The sequence below is a fragment of the Nycticebus coucang genome, chromosome 10 (assembly GCF_027406575.1).
Source record: "Nycticebus coucang isolate mNycCou1 chromosome 10, mNycCou1.pri, whole genome shotgun sequence".
Taxonomy (NCBI): domain Eukaryota; kingdom Metazoa; phylum Chordata; class Mammalia; order Primates; family Lorisidae; genus Nycticebus; species Nycticebus coucang.
The window spans coordinates 8,844,731-8,868,345 of record NC_069789.1 but is presented as its reverse complement, the minus strand read 5'-3'; the positions used below and the strand labels follow the sequence as shown (position 1 = coordinate 8,868,345).

The 23,615-nt window shown below is 36.7% G+C and overlaps 1 protein-coding gene and 1 non-coding gene across 3 annotated transcripts in view; one reads left to right on the top strand and one right to left on the bottom strand.

The window, feature by feature from the left end:
- Positions 1 to 23,615, bottom strand: part of SMYD3 (SET and MYND domain containing 3) — a 607,450-nt gene that overhangs the window by 472,665 nt on the left and 111,170 nt on the right. Inside the window, exons 1-2 of one of the 2 annotated variants that reach the window (XM_053605888.1) lie at positions 9,462 to 9,501; positions 8,850 to 8,913 (exon numbers count right to left, since the gene is read on the bottom strand). In XM_053605888.1, coding sequence (XP_053461863.1) covers positions 8,850 to 8,913; positions 9,462 to 9,487 — 90 coding nt within the window. In that variant the 5' untranslated portion in view covers positions 9,488 to 9,501. Of the gene's footprint in view, positions 1 to 8,849; positions 8,914 to 9,461; positions 9,502 to 23,615 lie in introns of those variants that run through there. The other variant, XM_053605887.1, reaches the window with a different exon arrangement.
- LOC128597864 (U6 spliceosomal RNA) lies at positions 7,421 to 7,523 on the top strand. The gene has a single exon (XR_008383419.1). It is a non-coding gene; the product is annotated as a U6 spliceosomal RNA (small nuclear RNA).

Genomic DNA, 23,615 nt, shown 5'->3' with positions numbered 1-23,615 from the left:
AGAGTGCCGTGGCCTCACACAGCTCACAGCAACCTCCAACTCCTGGGCTTAAGCGATTCTCTTGCCTCAGCCTCCTGAGTAGGTGGGACTACAGGCGCCCGCCACAACGCCCGGCTATTTCTTTGTTGCAGTTCGGCCGGGGCCGGGTTTGAACCCGCCACCCTCGGTATATGGGGCCGGCGCCTTACCGACTGAGCCACAGGCGCCGCCCAATGAAAAGTGTTTCTAAAGAGGAAATAAAAAATAGAAACCATAAAGGAAAAACATATATATTAAAATTAAAATAAACAATATTTGTACATTGGGGGAAGGAAACCTAACACTACAAACAAATTTAAAAGTCAAAGATAAACTGCGAAAAAATTTAAAACATGTATACATGATGTTAAGTGTCTCCAATACATAAAGAAGTACCACAAATAAGTAAAGATGAAAATTTCAAAGAAAAAATAAAGACAAAAGATATAAATAGAAAATCCATGACTCAAAAAGAAAAACCAATAAGCAAGCAACACAATCCACATTGATGCTCAAAGAACTGCTAACAGAAACAAGAAATGATAGTTGTCTTGTTGATTTAGAAAAGATGAATAAAACTAAAAATATTTAGAAGGATATAAGGCGTGGGGAAATGGGCACTCTCTAGTTACGTTAGTAGGACTCTAACCAGCTTCACCTTTCTGATAAATACTTGGCAATGAATTCAAAATTTTTATGTACATATTGTTGGTGTGAAATAGTACATAGTAATTTACTCTTAAAAATTTAAATGGTATGGAGAAATATTTTTAAGAATGCTCCCACAGTAGATAGTTTCAAAATATTAAAAAGTTAGTAAGAATTTTTCCAGTTTTTCCTAAAAGGAACAGCTATTTTTTCTCCAAAGTTTCAGTGGCATCGTCATAAGTCAGTGAAACATAAAACTTCTGTGCTCAAGCAATCCTACTGCCTCAGCCTCCCTCGTAGCTGGGACCACATCCTTCCACCAAGATGCCTGACTAAAGTTTCTGTTTTTAGTAGAGACAGGGTCTCCTTTTGCTGAGGCTGGTCTTGAACTCCTGACCTCAAAGAATACTCCCATCTAAGCCAGAGAAAGAGAATTAGAGGTGTGACCCACTCCACCTACCTTATTTTTGTCTTATATTTTTGTTTTATTAAGCAACAGAGTGGGAATTCTCTCTGTTGCCCAGGATGGAAAATAATGGCACAGTCATAGCTCACTGCAGCCTCAAATTCCTAAGCTGAAGCAATTCTCAGCTTCCCAGGAGCTGAGACTATGGTGCCACCAGTCCTGGCTAATTAATTTTGTGTATGTGTGCAAAGACCAGGTCTCATTATTATATAGGTCAAGCTGATCTAGAACTCCTAGCCTCAAGTGATCCTCCTGCCTTAGCCTCCCAAAGGAGGATTAAATGCTAAAATTACAGGCATGAGCCACAGATGGGTGGTCTTTTTCTTTATGCTTTTTGATTACTATTTGAATTTTCTACAAAAAGCAGTCTTTTGTTTATGAAAAAACAAATATAACTCTCTTTCCTATCTCTAGTAACTATAATTCAGGGAGAAGCATCTTTAAAAAAGCAAAATTACTATTTAATAGACATACTTCCTAACTTTTTAATGTTTATTTTGAAAATCTGGTTGTAACTCAAACATGGTTTAAATACATTAATTTTTAGATAAGAATACAACAATGAATTGTTTTGTAACACCAATGAAATATTTTGTAATTCAAAGATTCCTTCAATAAATTTGTTTTAGTAGTTTAGCTTTATTAATGTATGATTTTCTTAATGAGTCTAGTAACAATTAGGTGGATCTGGAATGTACAGGTGTTCAACAGATATCTTATGATTTATTCTAAAACCAATACCATTTACAAGATAAAGTTTACTGTGCATTATCACTGATTACTTGAAAGTAAGGACATCCAAAAATAAGAAATGACCAAAAGTCCCCAATAATTCTTTCTTTGACCAATCTGAAATGGGCTTAATTACTTGATGATGAAAGAAGTGAATTGATAAAATACAAAGAAAATAATTTATTTCGAGGGAGGGGGCTGGGGCCTTGGTGTGTGTCACACTTTATGGGGGCAGGACATGATTGCAAGAGGGACTTTGCCTAACAATTGCAATCAGTGTAACCTGGCTTATTGTACCCTCAATGAATCCCCAACAATAAAAAAAAAAAAGAAAAGAAAATAATTTCATCTTTCTTACACAAAATAATATCTGCACTATTATGATAATATATTTCCCTCCTCCTTAGACACAAAGTCACTGTAGCTTACTCAATAACCCATTTAAATGCTATTAAACAAGCCGGGTGTGGTGGCTTACACCTGTAATCCTACCTGAGAGGCTGAGGCGGGTGGATTGCTTGAGCTCATGAGTTCAAGACCAGTCTGAGCAAGAGCAAGACCCCTGTGTCTACTAAAAACAGAAAAACCGAGGAAAGAGGATCCCTTGAGCCCAAGAGTTGGAGGTTGCTCTGAGCTATGATGATGCCATGGCACTCTACCCAAGACAAAAGCTTGAGACTCTGTTTTAAATAAATAAATAAATAAATGCTATTAAACATTGAATTTTGATTGCAGTACATATCCATTTAAGGTCATGATAAAACTTATGATAGATTGAGCCTGATTTGGGCAAAGAGCATCTCTACTTCATGACCTAACCTCACCAGGTATTTACTCTGAAGGAGGATTGGATTCAAAGATCTCTAAGGCAGCCTCTCAATGATAAAATTCTACACTCCTGTGATATTATTACTAACAAATATCTAAATTATGAATTATGTCAAAGTAGACTTGGAACCTGCCCAGGTTCGGCTTACATAGCACTCAAAATTTAGAATACTATTTTCCTCAGTTTTGAGGTCATTAAAAATGGAGAAGCTGGCTTAAAACATGTAGAAAATTGTTTATTCAACAATTTCCTATAACTGCTTTAAGTGAACATCGTCTATGTGAAATATCACAATAATTTTTCCTACATATTCGTAACTCAGTCCACTCACAAACAATTATCTATAGCGGTTTCTTATGAGCAAAACAGGATAGTTGAGTTGCCACACAACTCACTGGGAAGAAAAGACCCTTGATAGTTCTCCAATCACTTCCAGACTACTCGAGAGTAAATAAATAATACTCCCTCCTTTATGCCTCAGATGCAGTCCAATACTGAATTACAGGCTGTCAGATGCATGTAGATATGAAAAGCTGGAATCTGGGAAAAGAAAACTGGAAGACTAAGCAAGTTGTCTAATAGCTACAATTGACTGACAGGTATTGATTACAATCTCACATAAGATCTTCTCAGAACACACTAGAGATTCAGTAATAAGATGTCAGACTAAACCACTGAATTCTGTATCAAACGCAGAGCAGGAGTGCCTTCCCACTAGCCTTAATCAAATTAGATATACACGGCCAAATGTAAAGGAGTAAGGCAGGAGGACAGTCTTAGAGTGTTCACAGGAGAAAAGAAACAAAAATATAATTTCCCAGGAAAATGGAAGTACAGTCTCCTGATGAACCACATACAATGAGGCAATAATAATATCAACATCCCCAAATCAGCCAGTCATCACCTACTGCGGAGTTTGGCAAATTCCATGGCCCACAGGTCAAATCTATTCTCCTACCTTTTTTATAAAGTATAATGCAGTATAGCCTCACTCCTTAGTTTCATTCATTGATTTCACACTGCAACAACGGAGTTGAATAGTTAAGACAGAAATCACGTCCCCTGGAAAGCCTTAAATATTTGCTGTATGGCCCCTTACAGAAAAAGTGTGCCAACCCCTGAGCTAGTGGGCAATCGTATCAAGATGAAATAACTTAATTGATATATTTTAGCTAGACAGCAAAATAAAATATTCACTTCTATGGACTTCTAATCTTATTTGAGACAAATTAACTTCCCAGATTAATCAAAATACCAAGTTCTAGTTGAATGTGGCAGATAGCTGTCATGCATTTTATTTCCCCAATACAAATAATAATCAAGTTTTTAACTCCCAAAATGAACTGGACAGGCTATCAATGGAGGAGGGGGTTTAACCTCATCTACATGTATGAGTAACAATGTAGTGATAAGAAAAGGGGGCTGCAGAGACAGGGTCCAGAAGGCCACTGAGAGGGGCAGTCCTAGCAAAGCTGTTTCAGAGAGGGGAGCCAGCCTATCAAGCAGAACTCCAACAAGGATCTACATATAATAAAGACCACAAATGGAACAGAGAATAGGATTGGAAAGTGGCTAGTAATTCTACCCTTTCCAGTGGGTATGTAAAGGTATGTCACTGTGGTTTTAATTGCCATTTCTGTATAAAGATCATTCAATTTGTCAATGGTCTGCCAATTAAAAGAGATTGTCAAAGTAGATTAAGAGATATGGGCGGCACCTGTGGCTCAGTGAGCAGGGCGCCAGCCCCATATACTGAGGGTGGCGGGTTCAAACCCAGTCCCAGTCAAACTGCAAAAAAAAAAAGTGGCCAGGCATTGTGGCGGGCACTTATAGTCCCAGCTACTCAGGAGGCTGAGGCCAGGAGAATTGCCTAAGCCCAGGAGTTGGAGGTTGCTGTGAGCTGTGATGCCACAGCACTCTACTGAGGGTGATAAAGTGAGACTCTGTCTCTACAAAAAAAAAAAAAAACCAAAATCTTGAAATAGTTACATTACAATGTATTAAATATCAGATATAGGAATTACAAGATGAAATGTGAATTTTTTTAAATTGTCTTTTCATTTACAACACCTGCCACAACACCTATTTTTTTTAGAGATGCGGTCTTACTCTTGCTCAGGCTGGTCTCAGACCTGTAAACTCAGGGCAATCCACCTGCGTCAGTCTCCCAGAGTGTTGGGATTATAGGCGTGAGCCACCATGCCCAGCCTCACTGCATATTCTAATAGTATAGTCTGAGGCCTGGCACAGTGCTATTTATAAAACAAGCAAAGCTTGGCTTCCTTCATTATCACTGCTTTGGGTATGGTATTCTAGAAACCAACTTATTAAATCACTCTGTTAAGTGCTTACTAATGTGGGATTAATTTTCTACCCATCAAAAATGAATCAAAGCATTCTACAACAAAGCATAAAACATAAACCCAAAAATATGATTCGCATTTCTAAAGAGGTCTAAAATTATCAATTATTATAAAATGGAGCCTCTCTCTGATAATAAACTGCTTTTTAAAAGTTTATAAAATGCAATTTGATGTAGCACCAAGTTGCTTGTTTGTGCAGCAGTTAATTCAATTAGAAAGATACATATTATGAATCAAATTAAATCCAGAAAAGATGAAATACTTAGTGAATTTGCTTAAAGTTGATTTACTTGCTGTCAACATTGTTGCCATTTTTTATTTTGAAAATGATTTTCATAGGAAATCCTTCTTCCTCTTCAATCCCATAATCATCTGTGATGTTCTGATTATACTAATATATAGTAAGCCTAGTTGCCTTTCTATTAAATATGTCAGACACTGCACAGTAAGATATAGACAGAAATACAAAGCCACTAATGACAAAATATTATGATCAGTATCAGAAATAGTACTGTACACAGCAATAAATATACACATGGATGTATACACTATATATGAAGCACAGACTAACAGTTTGATGTGTATCTTCTACCCACAAAAGGGATGAAGGGTTTACCTCTGAAAAACAGAAGTAGGAAGGGAGGGAAGGGAGCTGGACAAAGATTTGTACTTTTTACTCTGTATGATTCTATGTGGTGTTAATATTGATATTCAAAATGCTGGTGTTTAAAACTGAAATGTAAATACCCACAGCACTGATACCATCCTGCGGACAGAAAGGACATATTACACCTTGCAATACCTCAATAGCCTCGCTAAGACTACTTGTTGATACCATGACCCCACACATCAAATGCAAAGCTGGTGAACCAAACTTATGTCCCCTTGAGATATACATATTATAGATTTTATGCTATGAATTCACATCATCTATAACAATTTCCATTCTAAGTGCTTTGCCTCCTGTTCATTATTTTTCATAGTTCAGTTTGTCAGTTTAATTTTGTGCAGCTTTGTACATAGCCACGATAATTCCAATGTTTAATGCTGTATCTTAAGGCTGAGATAAAAAGAGCAATTTAAATGTGTATTTTCTGAACACTCTTTGACTCCCACCCATAACCACATACAAACCCACCCCGTCCACACACATACAAACACATATACTTGCTGGTGTTATCTTTCACCTGACCAGCTGCTTTGCCAGTACCTTCCACAGCATAGCTGACATTATTATTGATACAATGGTAAACAGCTAATACATGTAGTAAAAATACGTGTACCAAATTAAATCAAAATAATACAACCACTCACCAAATTCCCTCTGTTCATTCAAATCAGATAATGAATTATTTTTCCTTGAGTATACTCAAAAAGAAGCAGCATTGGAAAAAAATACAGTATTCATGAAACCAGGGAACATCTAGGTCATTGAGATTAGAAAGGAAGAACATTTGTGTCAAATAATAATCTGTCACTTCTATAAGTATTCTAGTATTAATTCTGTGTAAGTATTACTCTGAAGTTCCTAGAAACAGGTAGGTCAGTTTCACATGAATAAAACAGCTAAGATATCAGCACAAAACAGCCTTTCTGGAGTTTATACTGTACACAAAATACAAGTTTATTTCATTTTCTGCTTTTTGTTAGTGCCATTTCTAATAATCTTACATATATCTGGGGTCTTTCTAACTTTGATAGAATTTTTTGTTTACAAAATGAGGTAAAAATAATTTAATTATTTTTTATATTTCTATCCTATTTTAATTAGCAAAGTGTTATTCTTAACCTATTTTTTAAAATCATTGTTTTGTGTTCCTTTGGGATAAAGTACATTCTTATCAAACATATAAAACAGAATAAAAAAACAAGAAACAGAAGAAGAATACAGTGAATAACAAAAAACTAGGCCTACTCAGAATGTTAGGGAAAAACAAAATTTAGATTTAAAATTAAATGTCTGACTACGTGGGTTCATTTCTCAAACTCCAGAGCCCACTAGTTGTAAAATATTTGACAGGTTGCTTGCTATCCATTCTCAGGAACCTTATTAGTAAAATGAGCACAGTAGTGGTACCTAACTCTCACAACACTGTTGTAAATCCAATAGTCCCAGGCACACAGTAGCTGTCTAACAAACAGGCTTATGAGCTCTTATTAGTAATACAGATTCAGAAAGTGAGGACTTGGGATAATATAACTAGTAAATGGCATAATTAGTATTAGGACATGGAACACCTGATATTTCTGTACATTTGACTACTTCTCCATTAAGATCACTTTATTTGTAGTCTGAAAAAATTACTTTCAAAGAAGAAAGTGAGACAACAGAACATCTCTCAGATAAGCGTGGCTTAGATTTAAAAGCTTCGGCAGCACATATACTAAAATTGGACCAATACAGAGAAGATTAGCATGGCCCCTGCGCAAGGATAACACGCAAATTCATGAAGTGGTCCATGTTTTTGGGTGAGGCCTTGGTGTGTGCCACACCTTTTGGGGGCAAGACATGAATGCAAGAGGGACTTTACCTAACAAATGCAATCAGTGTAACCTGGCTTATTGTACCCTCAATGAATCTCCAACAATAAAAAAAAAAAAAAAAAAGGAGGAAAGAAGGAAGGAATTCAACATACACACACCACACACAGCGAGAAACAAAAACGATGGGGAGGGGGCAAGTGACATAAAACTTCCAATTAGACTTTTTAATATGATGTCATTCATTAAAGCATAATTTCATTTATTAAATGATTAGTCAGAAAGTTAGAAGAGAAAAGGTCATATTGAATGTTAATTATACATCCTTTAAAGAATTTCAAAGATGTTAACATGGGTACTTGTAAATCAACTCAAAGTCCTGGCAGACAATTTGGGCATCACCTTTAAAAATTCAAAATGCACATATCCTTTCACTAATCAATACGACTATGAAGAATTTATCCTACAATTAATTTGCAGACATGAAAATGTACATAAAAAGGATGCTGGGTTCATTACTGGCAATACTAAACACTGGGATAAATTTAATGGAGAAATTGTGATTGTAGGGTAGAAAATAAATAGATTATTAAATGGAGAAAAAACATCAAGGTAATACAAAAATTTGTGCCAGATTAGCTTATACCTGTTTTTATTAAACCTAGGATCTAAATATGTAAATATCTTTGCCCATGCAAATGCTACGAAGACACACAAGAAACTAAACAGTTACCTCTAGGAAAAGAAAATGAAGTCAGGTGACAAAAAGATAGAAAGCAACAGACATTTACTCTCACTTAGTAGACCCCACACATATACACAAACATAATTTTTAACCATATACATAAGCTAATTTTAAAGTTGAAGCTAAAAATTAGTCAAAGATTGAGAAACAGAGGCCAATGGTACAATGAAAAGTCAAATTTAACACATTAACTGCCATGAGAGTTGCATTTAACTCATACTAGTTTAAGCACACACCATGCTGCCACGCTGGAGCATACATGTTATGTGAGGGTGGCTCCTGGGCAAAATCCTGCAGAAATGTTTCATTAACTTAAAAAGGAACATTTTGTTTTCTAAGTTTTTTTTTTTTTTTTTTTTTGTGGTTTTTGGCCGGGGCTGGGTTTGAACCCGCCACCTCCGGCATATGGGACCAGCGCCCTACTCCTTGAGCCACAGGCGCCACCCTTCTAAGTTTTTTTATTCTATTTTTGTAATAAAACACTGTGGCCCCAGGGAAAAATTCGCGGTTTTTTTTGGTTGGCAGGCAATGTGAAGGTCTCACTTACACATGGCTGAACAGTCTTACCTGACACTTAGCACTACAGTATTTGGCAACTCGGCATTGAGAACAGCGCATCAGCTTTTCCTTCCTGTTAAAAAAAATAATTCCGCATTAGGGGATGACTGAGGAACATACTATACGGTTGAAGAAAGAAAACATAAATCAACTTCAACACCAATGTGTTCTGCCCACTTCATGCGGATAATCCCTTGAGATTTAGACTTTCACATTGATAAACACCTTCTTTCACCTTCAATGTAAGATATTTACATAAAAACAAACATTCTTTTATAAAATTGTGGTAGAATGCACATAACATAAAATTTACTATTTTAACCATTGTTAAGCATACAGCTAAGAAGCATTTTCACATTGTTGTATAACTATCACTATCACTGACATTCTTTTTAAAATAATTTTTTATAAAATACAATGAGATTCCTATTTATATAAAAATCTCCCCTTTATAATGACACTGATCTCTCCTTAAGAAATTCAAAATCCAGTCCATAAACTAGTTGAAAGTACTTGATACTTTTCAAATATAAAAATTTTGTTTTAAATTATCATACAGTTTAATTGTGAATATACTCCTTTGGAGAAATGTTGTTAAATTCCATTAAATTCAATTACTACCTTAGACATGCTGAATTGATATGCATGAGTTGTTTTCCCCAAGAAACCTAAGGAAAAAAATGCAGAAATTTTTTAAATCGTGAAAAATAATAAATCTGATGGTAAAATTAATAGTCACAAAGAGCGGAAGGGATTGTGGATAGTTTCAATGTGGTCAAGGGCACTAAAAGTCACACTATAATATTAACATAAATGACAGTACAGAACAAGTCTTTCAAAGCATTTCTGATGTGCCAGACTCCATACAAAGTTGTTCATATCTATTACCTGACACTATAAGGTCAACAGTCTTGTTATGCACACTTTAGAGACACTTTAATACATTTGTTTCAAGAGATTAAAAATTGGAGGGAGTGATGCAAACTGACTAAGGAATCATACCATATAGTGTATATGGCAGGCGATATTCAAAGCGTAAGAACAGAATCCTATAGAGAACCAGAGCTTGAAAGCATTAAGTACTTCACTCAGAAAGAACAGAAGGAAGGTATGAGGAGAGGTCAAAAGACTAAATAAAGAAAATCTAAATGTCTACCACACCCAAGTATAGAACTCTAGTTGCCAGTTATCAACACACTCTAGACAATAAATGAAATTCAAGCAATCTGGCCCTAAATTTCTTCCTCTTAACCACCACATTATGCCACCAATCTTAAATAAGTAGATAAAAATAAAATCCATCCCAAAAAGCATATAAAGGTGGGATAAAAAGGACATGTCAGGAAAAAAAACCTATGTAATTATAGAGGTAAGAAAAGAGACTTCAAGATTAAACACATTATTACAGATAAAGAAAGTCAATATACAATGATAAAAGACTCCGGTCACCAAGTATGATGTATCTAGTAACAAACATACCCAGTATAAAAATATATAAAGTACAAGTAACACATCTTTAAGGACAAAATGACCAATACATAATATGTCAATATATGTAAGGCCCTTAAAGTAGTGCCTAGGAAATATTAAGTACCATGTAAGAGTTAGCTATTACTATAAAAAGATATTACAACCTCTCTTTCAGGAATTCATAGATGAAGCAGATAAAGAATAAGTACCTCTATAATTTACTTGCACCTGTTACATGAATGTATATTCATGCATTCTACTCAAACACCTATTGATCATCTGAGGTCCACATAGTAGACCATATATCAAATCTCAAAACTCCAAAGAATTGGTATCATATACGTCATATTCTCCAACTATAGGGAATTAAATTAGAAATGAGTAACTAAAAGAAACCCAGGGGCGGGCAGCGCCTGTGGCTCAAGGAGTAGGGCGCCAGTCCCATATGCCGGAGGTGGCGGGTTTAAACCCAGCCCCGGCCAAAAATCACAAAAAAAAAAAAAAAAGAAACCCAGGGGCACCTGTAGTGCAGTGGTTAGGACACCGGCCACATGAACCTGGGCTGTTGGGTTCAAACCCAACCTGGGGCCTGCTAAACAACAGCAACAACGATAACAAAAAAAATAGCTGGGCATTGGGGCAGGTGCCTCTAGTCCCACCTATTAGGGAGCTGAGGTAAGAGAATTGCTTGAGCCCAAGAGTTTGAGGTTACTGTGAGTTAAGACATCATGACACTCTACAAAGGGTGACAAAGTGAGACTGTTTCAATAAAAAAAAAAATAAAAAATAAACCAGTAAAATCTTCTACGCATGGAGATTTAAAAGCATACTTCTAGATAACTCAAGGATCAGAAAATTGTGAGAATGAAGATTAGGAAACATATTAGAACCAAATAATGGGAAAGCATCAAAACTTGTGAGACAGAGCTATGGTAATACTTACAGGAATATTTATGTCTTCTCTTTTTCTTTTCAGCTAATTATAGCTTACAACAAATCGAGTAAAGTATACTTTTATGAAAAAAATCAGAAGAATTTATCTTTCAATCTAATTTCCCCAGAACTTGGAAGCTACATTACTGCCCAACTGGGTTCTATTGCTCACTGCACAAAAGAAAACCAACACACTGAGACAGCAGAGGTTGCAGCACAGAGAGAGTTTAAAGTCAAAGGGCAAAAAGCAAGAAGACAGGAGGACTTTCTCAAATCTCTCTCCCTGACAATTTGAAGACTAGAGTTTTCAAGGATGGTTTAGTAGGCAAGAGGCTAGAAAATCAGTCTTGCTGAGTGGTTGGATTGGCCATAGAAATTGTCTTCTTGCACTGAGTCAATTGCTAGGTCGTACAAGACGAGTTGAGTCTGCTACTTGGTATGGGTCACTGATCTGGTTGGGCCAGGTAGCCCACTGGAATACAGGGTCTGGAAAATAACTCAGAGACCAGCCTTATGATTCAAAATGGTCATGCTGTCCATGGGAGCCGTTAAGAAAGACAGAATCTTATGACCACCAGTTATTCTAGGAAAACAAGCTAGGAAACAATGGATGATTATCTCTTAACCATGCCTACACCTTTACAGACTTAGGCCCCTACCACAGTTCCTATCTGCTGGCCCTTCATTAATTTTATAAACAATGGTTTTAAATATTTGTGGGTATTCTTAACTTATGCCAATATAGTTATTTGTGTAAGTTTAATAGGAATCTGCCGTCTTTTGCAATAGAACACAATTGGAAACAACTGGTTATTTTTCCAAGGCCTTGGTTGTAATGGCATATTTTCAGATATGACTAGACTGCTTTGAGAAACTGAGGTTGAATTTGTAGATCCAATAAGAGGCCTTTTGGAAAGACTGGCCTGGTACCTTATCTGTGCGGTTCCTTCACAAAGTTCCCGACCTGTGGCAAGTAAAGAATGTCACATTCTCATAGGAAAAGGAACCACATGTTATTTTGGGACTTCAAGAAAAGAATAATTATAGCTATTTATAGGCAGTCTAGTGGCAAAATCTTTGCTTGGCGAGGCATTTAAAAGTCTGAGATTCCTTCTGGAAAATGTCCAGTAAAACCAACTTAAATGAGGCTTTATGGCCAATCATTATTCTTATTGTACTTGATACAAATAAGCAGGCCAAGCATAGTAAGACTAAGATGTATTTAAATTGGTCCTACTATTATTTTTCTTTGGTATAAACTTTAGAGAGAAAAAAATAAGCTTTAAAAGAAACCACAAGGCCAGGCATGGCAGTTCATGCCTATAAGCCCAGTACTTTGGGAGGCCAAAGCAGTAGGATTGCTTAAGGCCAGGAGTTGAAGACCAGCTTGGAAAACATAGTACAACTCCATCCCTATAAAAACAAAAAATTAGCTAGGCATGGTTGTACACACCCATAGTCCCAGCTACTGGGAGGGATGAGGTAACAAAATTGCTTGACCCCAGAAGGAGTTCAAGCCTGTAGTGAGCTACAATTGTGCAAATGCACGCCAGCTTGGTGACAGAGAGAGACCCTTGCTGAGAGGAGGGGGAGATAAGAGAAAAAAGAAGAGAAACTAAAATATACCTGTTATTATATTCTAGCCTTCTCCATTATTTATTTATTTATTTATTTATTGAGACAGAGTCTCACTTTGTCACCCTCCGTAGAGTATGGTATCACAGCTCACAGCAACCTCAAACTCTTGGACTCAAGCGATCCTCTTGTCTCAGCCTCCTAAGTAGCTGGTACTATAGGCACCTGCCACAACATCTAGCTGTTTTTAGAGACAGGGTCTCCCTCTTGCTCAGGCTGGTCTCAAACTCCAGAGCTCAAGCAATCCACGCACCTTGGCTTCCCAGAATGCTAGGATTACAGGCATGAGCCACCGTGTCCGGCTTCCATTATTTTTTATTATTTGCCTACCATTTTCCTTGTTAACTAAAAATAATAATGAAGTTTATAAGAAAAGAAGAACTTTATTTCTCATAAAGGGTTTACAGTCTATGGTGTCAGACCAGCAGGATGGGGAAACAGGATGGCTTGTGGCCAGGAACCTATGCTTTAAGGGACAAAGGGAACAGGCTTTATATTGCATACAATTGCTAAATAAACATTTTTAACAAGCTATAAGAGTCACAAATATTTATGAAAAAAGATCTATGTACCCATGTGTTGGGGCTTTTTGTCTTTTCACGGGGTTAAAGACAAAAGGCAGTCTAGTGGCAAAATCTTTGCTTGGCGAGGCATTTAAAAGTCTGAGATTCCTTTTTGTAGCTCCTTTTTGTCTTAATCACGGGATTAAAAATAGTGGCTCTTTGCATTAAAAAGATGAAAGAATGACACAAAGATCTTTTCTGCACATATTCTGTAAATTGTTAAAACCTCTTCATGGTTGGTGTTCTGTCATCATGAAAAATGTTGGTCTGGCGCTCAGGAAATAAAGCAAGGGAGGGATAAAATGGTGTGAGTTTAACTTCCTATCCCTTCAGGGCTGGCAACTCAGTTTCAAGGTTGCTCTGAAGTCCTCTTGGCTAAGAAGCATCCATTCAATCAATGGGGCTTAGGATTTTATTTTTAGTTCCCAACTAGATCCTGAATTCTTCCCTGGCAACATGTTTCCAAACTAACTTTTTCAAATATTTCTTCCATTATTCTGACTTGGATTTACTGGAAATTAAAACTATGCTTTTCTCAAAACCCTGCAAACTGAAGCTAGACAGCTTAAACTTTGGGGGAAATAACAGCAATTTATATATAAATAGCCTTTGAGCTTCCTGATATGTGAACTCCTCCGAAAGTTCACTGAACAACAATCAAACTACAATGCAGAAAAAAATCTGTCGAATTGCCAGTGCAATCTGAAGATATGCTTCAGAGACTTCAGAAAAACTATTCTATTAAAGTTCCAGATATCAACCTTTTCCATTTCTGTAGAAATGCTTTGTATTAGAAATCTGTTTGCCTGTATCAAGTATGGAGACTCAGCTCATCTACAGTACAACCTCTGAAATGGGACACAGCTATTTACCTGATCTATTCATAGGACTAAATGACTGACTAACGAAGATATGGAACAATATATTTAAATTTGCTCTTTTCCATTTATTCTGATTTGTTTTTTCATTCCTTCATCTATCATTATCTAACAACCTCTAACTCAAATTTCTCCAGAGCTATCACCTTGGCTTTTAATAGGCTAAACTTTTTTAAAGTTTCAAAATGGGTGTCGAAGGAAATCAGAATCTGTTATCCCAAAATATATTTCTTTGACATATTTTGAAGTAATCCTGTAAGGTTATCTTTTGTGAGAAGTATGCATCTATAGATCTGTGGATAATCTGCATTAATGCAGCCAGCCATTCCCTCAGCCAGATCTAGGGAAGAGTAACTGGAAGTGTGACATCCGTAAAGGCCTGAAAAATACATTTATCATCTATTCTCTCTGGGAGCTGCTTAATGTGAGTTTGATTGACCCAACAACACAACCCTTTCTAGTCAAGACACTTTTCTCCTAGAACCTGTAGGCCACTAAAAACTGTTGTACCACTATAACCTATTTTGTTTTTGGCGATGGTCTGAGCCCACATTCCTTCTGTAACCTCAAGATAGTATATAAGCGGGCGGCGCCTGTGGCTCAGTGAGTAGGGCGCTGGCCCCATATGCCGAGGGTGGCGGGTTCAAACCCAGCCCCGGCCAAACTGCAACAAAAAATAGCCAGACGTTGTGGCGGGCGCCTGTAGTCCCAGCTGCTCGGGAGGCTGAGGCAAGAGAATCGCGTAAGCCCAAGAGTTAGAGGTTGCTGTGAGCCGTGTGACGCCACGGCACTCTATCAAGGGCAGTAAAGTGAGACTCTGTCTCTACAAAAAAAAAAAAAAAAAAAAAAAGATAGTATATAAGCTTCTGTACCCCACTTAGGGGTTAGATCTTCATTCTGATGGGTCCTGTATATACACATTAAATAAATTTGTATGCCTTGTCTCTTATTAAAAAAAAAAAAAAAAGGGCGGCACCTGTGGCTCAGTGGGTAGAGTGCCAGCCCCATATACTGAGGGTGGTGGGTTCAAACCCAGGCCCAGCCAAACTGCAACAAAAAAATAGCTGGGCGTTATGGCGGGTGCCTGTAGTCCCAGCTATTCAGGAGGCTGAGGCAAGAGAATCGCTTAAGCCCAGGAGTTGGAGGTTGCTGTGAGCTGTGTGACGCCACAGGCCACGGCACTCTACCGAGGTTGATACAGTGAGACTCTGTCTCTACAAAAAAAAAAATAATAAAGAAAGAAAAAGAGATGAAAAGATAAAAATAAATGTGCCAAATATGCACCAAATACTTAAATTGTTAAAGGAAAAAAAAAAACAAGGAAAGCATCAAGTAGGAAATCATAATGATAAGGCAAATATTTTAAAAAAATGAAACAGAAGACAGAAATATAATGAAAAAGATTAACTACACTAGAAAGACAAATAACAATTCTTATATGATAATTTAAGAAAAAAGGAAATAATTCATAAATAAATATAGAGAAGAAAAGGGAATATATAACAAGATGAGGTAGAGATTTAAAAACAAACGAGACAATTCCAGGGAAAGGATGGCAATGGTATAATTGTTTAACCTCCTTGACTCAACCATAAAAAAAGAGCAAGCAGACTGCAAAACTTAATTACTATTACCCTCTTGGAAACCATCTACAACAAACCCCAAAATAAGAGTGGACAAAGAACCATGAACTGTTCTAAAAACAGAATTACATCAGCATCTTTATGGGAGGAAGGAAGAGAACCGTGTTTCCAAACAACCTATAAACAAAATAAGCCTCAAAGTGCCAAAAGATAAACAGTGTAGAGTATGTCAAGCCCAACTGGGAAATGCCCCTAAAATTGGGAGAGGATTCTTTCTGCCCCGAATCCTACCTTCCTTATACCTCGTTCCTCAGATTCTTCTTCACTTCCCTTTCTCTTGTCTAAGTCATTCAAAGCCTATTTCTGTTTCCTGAAAAATAAAAATCCCCAACTATAAAAACATGTTCTCAGTTTAAAAAAAAAAAAAAAAGAGCACAATCCAGACACCTGAGAAGATCAGTGATGAGAAGAAAGCGCCAACCCTTCCTCTCCTCCTCCCTCCCACAGCTACTAACTGCAAGCTTTCATATATTTTAACACAAAATTTCAGCAAACTAAATAAGATGATTCAGAATATTTAAATAATTTAGTTGCCATCTGATGTATGACAAGAATTCCTTAATATGAGTTATTTAAATGTTTGGGGTTACGTTTACATACTAAACTACTAAACAAACAACTTAAATCCTCAAGTTTCAGAAAATGAGGTCAACGGAATCCAAAAAATAGTTCTGCATGCTTGATTAGACCAAATAAACCAACCACTGAGCCTTTGAAGAGTTATTTCTTTTCTCTTTAGGGTAAGGTTCAGAGCTATAGTACCCTGACAAGGTTCCCCTGCTGAGAAAAAAATGTGTGTAGCAGTAATAGAAAAAAGGAAGTAACAAAAACACACCCACCAGAAAGTTCATGAAAATCTTCTTTCTCCTTTAAAAAAAAAAAAAAAATCAGTACATCATTTCAAATTGTTTCCAATTTGAAAGCTACATTTTTTTTTTTTTTTTTGTAGAGACAGAGTCTCACTGTACCACCCTTGGTAGAGTGCCGTGGTGTCACACGGCTCACAGCAACCTCTAACTCTTGGGCTTAAGCGATTCTCTTGCCTCAGCCTCCCGAGCAGCTGGGACTACAGGCGCCCACCACAACACCCGGCTATTTTTCTATTGCAGTTTGGCCGGGGCTGGGTCCGAACCCGCCACCCTCGGCACATGGGGCCCGCTCCCTACTCACTGAGCCACAGGCGCCGCCCTGAAAGCTACATTTTTTTTAGAAACCAATGTGAAATGCACATGTCAAATTAAAACCAGAAGAAACCACAAACATATAAGGGGGGGAAATAAAGAGTACCTGACATAAAGTAAAATCCAGGAGAGACCTAAAAACTGGCTACAACTTTGAAATGTGTTCCCTAATCCACACAGTTGGACTGGCAGAGGGCAGAAGCCTCACAGCTTCAAGGTACCTCTACCCATCAAGTGGCTGATCACTAGGCTATGCAGGCAGACAGAAAACCTCTACGAAGCCAATTTTAAAAATTAGGAAAAAAAAAAAATAAGCAGACATTAGTGGCTAAAAACCATACAAGAAATAGATTTCAGAGTTTAAGCTCAGATGAGTTATCAAAATAACAAAACCAAAACCATATAAAAATAAAACAAGTCCAGAATCTCTTTTCTCTATATTACCTAAACTGTTCAGTTGTCAGTAAAATATTATGAATACAAAGAAACAAAAAAAACGTCACCCATGACCCACACATAGGACAAAGGAAGCTGTCAAGGGACATTGACTCTGAGTGGTCCCAAGGATAGCAGACAAAGACTGTAGAGCAGGTAAGTAACTACGGCCAAAGAATTTGCAAAGGTATATTCAAGAAACTAAAGGAAAACATAATGCAATGACTTAACGAAAAGGGAATCTCGAAAGAGAATAAGAAACTCTATATTTTTTTTTTAAAAAAAGAAATTCTAAAGTAGAAGAGTACAACAACTAAAATGAAAATTCACTAAAAAAGCTCAAGAGCAGGCTTGGTGCCTGTAGCTCAAACAGCTAAGGCACTAGCCACATACACCAGAGCTGGCAGGTTCGAATCCAGCTCGGGCCTGCCAAACAACAATAATAACTACAACCAAAAAACAGCCGGGTGTTGTTACGAATGCCTATAGATCCAGCTACTTGGGAGGCTGAGGCAAGAGAATTGCTTAAGCCCAGGAGTTGGAGGTTGCTGTGAGCTGTGATATCACAGCAGTCTTCCGAGGGCAACAACTTGAGGCTCTATCTAAAAAATAAATAAACAAATAAATAAAATTTAATTAAAAAAAAAAAGCTCAAGAGCAAACTGACACAACAGAAAAAAGAATTGCTAAACTTAGGAATAGATGAATGGAAATTATATAATGTTAAGAAAAGAGAGAAAAGAAATGAACACAGCCTCAGGGGGATGTGCAACAACTTCAAGTATAATGACAGACTTACATGATAATTCCAGAAGGAGGAAAGACTAAGAAATATAAGATGTCTTAAAACATCCCAAGTTTGCTGAAAAATATTAATGTACAGATTTAAAAAGCTCACCGAACCCTAAATGAGATAAACACAAAGAGAACCACACTTAGATATATTATAGCCAAACTGTTAAAAGTCAAAAACAAGGAGAAAATCTTGGAAGTAAAAACAAAACAACAACAACAAAAAAAAACCCAACTCCATGTACAGGAGAAAGGCAATACAATTGATGGTTGACTGTACATCAAAAACAATAAAGGCCAAAAGGAGGTAAAATGACGTAGTCAAAGTGCTAAAAGATAAAAGGAAAAAAAACAACTTTCCATCAGTAATTCTATAGTGAGCTATCCTTCAAAAAATAAAATACACAGGCATTCTCAGACAAACAAAAAAAGTGAAAGAATTCACTGCCAAAAGACCTAGCCTAACCTAAATGAAAACTACATATAGGAAATCTAATAGTATAATTCAGATAGTAACTTAACATCATAGGAAGGAATAAAGAAACCTTAAGATTGGCTTAAAGTAAAAATTATGTATTGTTCAGCTTATAACATATATAGATTATGTATAACATATACAGATGTATATACAACAAAAATAGCACAAGGGAGAAGATGGACCTTTGTGGAAACATAATTGCTAAATTTCAACAGAATTAACTCACTGTTAAACTAAAATAGATTGTGATATGTTAAAGAAGCATACTGTAATCCTTAAAGCTATGCTACTCAACAGAAATACAATGGGTGCCAAAAATGTAAGTTACATATATAATTTTAAATTTTCTAGTTATATTTAAAATAAAATTTGTTGAACATAAAACTTGAGCCTGACAACAGAGCAAGACTGTCTCTACAAAAAGTAAAACTAAAACTATCTAGGCATAATGATACATGCCTAGTCCCAGCTACTCAGGAGGCTAAGGCAGGAGGATCATTTCAGACTAGGAATTTGAGGTTGCAGTGAGCTGTGATTATACCACTATACTCCAGCCTTGGGGACAGAGTAAGACTCTCTTTAGGAACAAAATAAAAACTTTTAATCAATATACAAATTAATGAGATATTTTTTATTCAATAATACCTACTAAGTCTTTGAAATCTAATTTGTGTTTCATTTTAAAACATTAATTCAGACTAGCCACATTTCAAGTACACAACAGCCATATGTAGTTAATGGCCACTGTACTGGACAGTGCAGCTGCACCAGAGCAATCAGTAAAAAATTTTTTTAAAAATGACTAAAAAGACATGAAACAGATGCATTAAAATGGTATACTCTGAAAACATCTGTTTAACACAAATAGAACAGAGAAACAGAAGAAGAAAAAAGACATGAAACCTATAGAAAACAAAAGGCAAAATGGCAGGCCAGACACATAGGCTGATGACTATAATCCTAGCACTCTGGGAGGCCAAGGCAAGAGGATCTCTTCAGCTCAAAAGTTTGTGACCAGTTTGAGCAAATGTGAGACCCTATCTCTAACAAAAATAGAAAAAATAGCCAGGTGTCATAGTGAGTATCTATAGTCTGAGCTACTCAGGAGGCTGAGGCAAGAAGATCACTTAAGCCCAAGAGACTGAGGTTGCTGTGAGTTAGGCACTCTACCCAGGGCTACAGAGTGAGACATTGTCTTAAAAGAAAAAAAAAAAAAAAAGCAAAATGGCAGACTTAAATCCAATCATGTGAAATGTTCTTTCACATTTAATGGATATTTCACATTTCCATTAAATGTGAAAGAACCAAACATTCAAATCAAAAGGAAGAGGCCATCAAATTAGATTTTTAAAAGCAAAATTTAACTATATTTTCTCCATAGGACATATATTTTGGATTCAAAGATAACACATAGATTTAAAACAAACTAGGAAGCATGAGAGTGCTGCAGTGACTATATTAATACCAAACAAAAAAGACTTTAAGACAGGAATATCACTGACACAAAGAGGAATATTTGTTAATAAAAAGACATTTAATAATGAAATTGGGTACGTAAGAAAGGAAGAGAGAAGAATGTTCTGAGCATTAATGGACCAGAAGCAAGTGAAGTCCTTTCCTATTTGGTACTGCTCCACTTCCAGCTGATCATAAAGACCCTCAACCCCCTCAACCCCATCACCAGTACACACAGCAGCAGTCCAGTAATTCTCACCCTGGTCTTGAGCATTCAAATTCCTATGCACACCTTTGCTCTGTCCAGAACACTGACCCCAATGTTTGGATGAGAAACTCCTACTCATCCTTCAAGTTTCAGCATGGCTAGAAACTCTTCCATAAATGATTTACTTAGGCTTCCATATACCATTAAACTACTTACTGTTCTCCAATTATCATTTTGGTATCTTTCTCTCCAGACTCTCTGAGGAGGCGAAAAAGAAAAACCCACCTTCTTTTCCCCTAGTTTTCATTTCCAGGTTCTATCACAACACAAGAGATGACAGGTAATAAGTATTCAGCAGATGCTTGATGAATGAATGAACAAATAAATAAATGAACAGCTAAATATTGAATATACGTAGCAAAGACCAGGGTTAGTAAATCTGGGAGTTGAAAACCAGATTCATTTGTTACAACTCCTATCAGAGAAATTAAAATGGAATCAATAGAAAACATAAACACATGAATAAATTTTTATGAGTAATAATAATAATAACCAACATTAAAGGAGTATTTACTATGCATCAGGTACCGCTCTAAGCATTTTATATATATTAATTCTTTTAATCTTCATGATCACTCTATTAGGAAGGTACTAGTTTTATCATCACTTCAGAGATGTGTCAACAGCAATAAAAAGTCAAATACAGGGCGGCTCCTGTGGCTCAGTGAGCAGGGCGCCGGCCTCATATGCCGAGGGTGGTGGGTTCAAACCCAGCCCCGGCCAAACTGGGCATTGTGGCAGGCGCCTGTAGTCCCAGCTACTCGGGAGGCTGAGGCAGGAGAATCGCCTAAGCCCAGGAGTTGGAGGTTGCTGTGAGCTGTGTGACGCCACAGCACTCTACCGAGGGCAATAAAGTGAAACTCTGTCTCTACAAAAAAAAAAAAAAAAAAGTCAAATACAGGAACATCCATACAAATGGCCGATAAGCTGTGAAAAGATGCTAAACATCATTACTCATTAGGGAAATGCAAATCAAATCCACAAAGATATGCTACTTCAAATATACTAGGAGACTATAATTTAAAAAACAGATAAAAACAAGTGCTGACAAGGATGACAATAAAATTAGAACCTTTATATATTTCCAGTGGGAATGTAAAATGCTGAATCACTTTGGAAATAGTGTGGCACTTCCTCACAACGTTAAACATTGATTAGGCAGGTTGAGGAGGGACAGCTAATGGGAACCGGTTTTCTTTTAGGGGCAGAAATATGTTCTAAAACTTGACAATGGCTACACAATTCTGAGACTATATGAAAAAACAATTTTACTGAGTGAATTGTTTGGGATATGAATTATATCTTGATAGAGTTGAGTTTTTTTTTTTAACTTTAAAAAATTTAAAACATGTCCATTATAAAAAAGTTACTAAGTAGCAAAATCAGAATTTGAACTCAGACCTGATTCTGTGCTCCAGATTCTTACATACTTCACAAAATTAACAGAAGCATTATAATTAGCTCATCTTCAAAAAAGGATCTCATCTAAATATCTAAACCAAAGTAACAATTTTTAACATAAGCATTTTGATTACTGGTGTAGTAATTTAACACTAAACAGCATGAGAACAAAATTTATGGTATTAAAGAAAATTCTAAAGGGAATAGTTTTTATTTCTGAACTTATCTCCTTATTTTGGTGTCATCCCATGGTTAAGACTGAAAATAAGTATTAGCTGCTGAAAGCAAAGGATTTTTCTACATGGATTCTGTTTTTTTTTAGTTTTGCTTTTATTTTACAGAAACAGAAAGCAAGGAAAACAAATTTAATCAGTTATTTCTCTCCAGTCTCACATCCTAATAAATGTTGTCCCTATGTTGTTGTTTTTTCCCATTTGTTTGGGGATATACATATGTATATATATTTCTTTTTTTTTTTTTTTGAGACAAAGTCTCATTCTGTCACTCTGGGTAGAGTGCCATGGTGTCACCGGAGCTCACAGAAACAAACTTCAATCTCGTGGACTCAAGAAATTCTCTTGACTCAGCCTCGGGAGTAGCTGGGACTACAGGCACCCACCACTACACCTGCCTGGCTAGTTTTTCTATTTTTAGTAGCAACGGGGTCTCACTCTTGCTCAGGCTGGTCTCAAACTCATGAGCTCAAGCAATCCTCCAACCTCATCCCCCCAGAGTGCTAGGATTACAGGCATGAGCCACGGCATGGCTGAGGCAACAAAGTGAGAAACTGTCTTGAAGGGAAGGAGGGAGGGAGGAAGGAAGGAAAAGCTTTCACAAATAAAACACCCAGGGTAGTTCTTGAAGGGTAAGTAAGAGTTCGCCACCATGATGACAAGGAAAAGCACATGGAAAGAGGCGCTGTGTGCTCAGAGAACTGTAAGTAGTTCTAGAATGACTGAAGCACAAAGCGTGGGCTGAGGTTAATGAGACAGGCAGGAGCCAGAGGAAAAGGAGGCTGCAAAAGAAAAACTGAGAATGAGATCGGGAGCCCAAGGAAAAAGAGAATTCAAGAATTGGTGCTCAGTCTGAACACACTGGTATAAAACAGATGGACTCAAACGCGGTCTAATCCCTGCCATATTTTTATTAGTAAAAAAACTGATTACCACATGGCAAACTGCCAGCATAACCAGTCATACAATAAAGGCGCAATAGATTACTACTCTGGGATAGTTGTAGATTTTCTCGAGACTTCAACGATGCACATATTTTAAACATATTTTAAAATAGTTACTACCGAAAAAGGTACTGTGAAAAAGAAAAAAAAGATGAGAAAGACACATCCTTACCCTTAAGGAGCTTATATCCTTCCAGGTTATAAAGTAAGCCTTATCATTTCTAGATTTTTAAAAAATTTATTCTCTTTTCTTTTAACTTTTGTTCTTCAAAATTCCCTTTCTTCAGCTTGTTTTGTTATGGAATAACACTTACGGATTTACAGCAACATGTCATCCTGTCAACTTTATTACAGAGACTACACGTGAGCCAATGTCAATAAATGAGATGCATTAACGTCAACTTTAATTGTATGAACATAAATATTAAAATTGAAGCATGAAAATGAATGATTCTGACCTAAAAAT